Source organism: Condylura cristata, unplaced genomic scaffold (genome assembly GCF_000260355.1).
Source record: "Condylura cristata isolate star-nosed mole 26May11 unplaced genomic scaffold, ConCri1.0 scaffold00054, whole genome shotgun sequence".
Classification (NCBI taxonomy): domain Eukaryota; kingdom Metazoa; phylum Chordata; class Mammalia; order Eulipotyphla; family Talpidae; genus Condylura; species Condylura cristata.
This window is the reverse complement of record NW_004567155.1, coordinates 1,403,590-1,404,786: the sequence shown is the minus strand read 5'-3', so window position 1 is coordinate 1,404,786 and position 1,197 is coordinate 1,403,590. Positions and strand designations below refer to the sequence as shown.

At 73.4% G+C, this 1,197-nt stretch overlaps 1 protein-coding gene across 1 annotated transcript in view; it reads right to left on the bottom strand.

Moving 5' to 3' along the window:
• The window catches only part of MUC6 (mucin 6, oligomeric mucus/gel-forming), a gene marked incomplete at its 3' end in the record, with an annotated part of 12,122 nt that overhangs the window by 5,925 nt on the left and 5,000 nt on the right, over nucleotides 1–1,197 (bottom strand). Inside the window, exons 4-9 of the mRNA XM_012734337.1 lie at nucleotides 1,045–1,167; nucleotides 766–886; nucleotides 551–689; nucleotides 363–467; nucleotides 211–283; nucleotides 3–139 (exon numbers count right to left, since the gene is read on the bottom strand). Of these exons, the coding sequence (XP_012589791.1) occupies nucleotides 3–139; nucleotides 211–283; nucleotides 363–467; nucleotides 551–689; nucleotides 766–886; nucleotides 1,045–1,167 (698 nt within the window). The remainder of the gene's footprint in view (nucleotides 1–2; nucleotides 140–210; nucleotides 284–362; nucleotides 468–550; nucleotides 690–765; nucleotides 887–1,044; nucleotides 1,168–1,197) is intronic.

The window sequence follows — 1,197 nt, the reverse complement described above, 5'->3', positions numbered from 1 at the left end:
CCTCTGGTCTGGCCTCTGAACCGGGGCCCAACGGTCACGTAGGCCTGGAACACGGGCCGCAGCTGCACCAGCAGCTCCAGCCCGAAGGTGGTGGCCATCTGGAGGTGGGTGGACGTCTGCCTGAAGACGGTGACGTTGCCTGGGGAACACGGGCTGGGTGGGGGGCTGCCCTGGGCCGCCCGCGGACCAGGGCGGGGGGCTGGGACCTACGGGTCAGGTATGGCAGCCACTTGGCCTCTCCGTTGTTGGTGACCACGTCATCCTGAGAAATTGCGATTTTGTCCTGGAGAGAAAGTGGCCTGGTCACGCGGGTCGGGGGGGGCTGGCCCTGGGGCCCACCCACGGGGCAGGGGCTTCCTCACCTGGCCAGACGTGTAGATGACCGCAGAGAGGGAGGTCTCGGAGTGCGAGTACCCCGACTTGCTGAACACGGCGGTGAGGGAGCCCCCGTCAGGGAGCAGGGGGCTCTGTGGGGAGGCGCAGCTCAGCAGAGGCCCAGGGGCCACGCGGTCCCAACCCTGACGTCTGGGGCCTCCCGGGCGCGTCCTACCTGGAGGAGGACGTAGGAGCAGGTCCCGTGGAAGCGGTAGGGCCTGGCGTCGAATGTGGTGACGAAGGACCCCCCCTCCAGCGAGCAGCGCCCAGGGCAGGGCCGCTCCGTGCAGTCCCAGCGGCCCGCGGCGCACCGGCTGTGGGCGGGATGCGGTGGGCACCGGGCCGAGGCCGCCGCCACCCGCAGGCTCAGGGCCTCCCAGCGCCCCTCACCAGGTCCGGCAGGCCGCCGAGGTGACCTCCCCGGGGGCGTAGGCCACCCCGCCGCGCAGGCAGGGGCACCGGCTGACCGCCACACAGCTGCCGTTCCCTGAGATGTCGTCCAGCACCGTCCCTGGGGGCGAGGGTGGGGGTCCAGCTCAGCCTGACCCCACCTGGCCCCTTGCGGCCCGGCCCCACCCCGCCCCTTCCCCCGGCGAGGGTGGGGGGCGCTGCAGGAGGCGCCTGGGGGAGCCTGGCGTCGGGGGCTGGGGCGTCCGGGCGGGGCCTCACCCTCGGGGCAGAAGCAGCCGAAGGTGCAGAAGCCGGAGCAGCTGTGCTGCGGGTTGGAGCAGGTCCTGGCGCAGGGCTCCCCGCACTCCCGGTACACCTGGTTGGCCGGGCACCGGCCGAGGGCTGCGGCGCGGAGGGTGAGGGGCGGGCCGC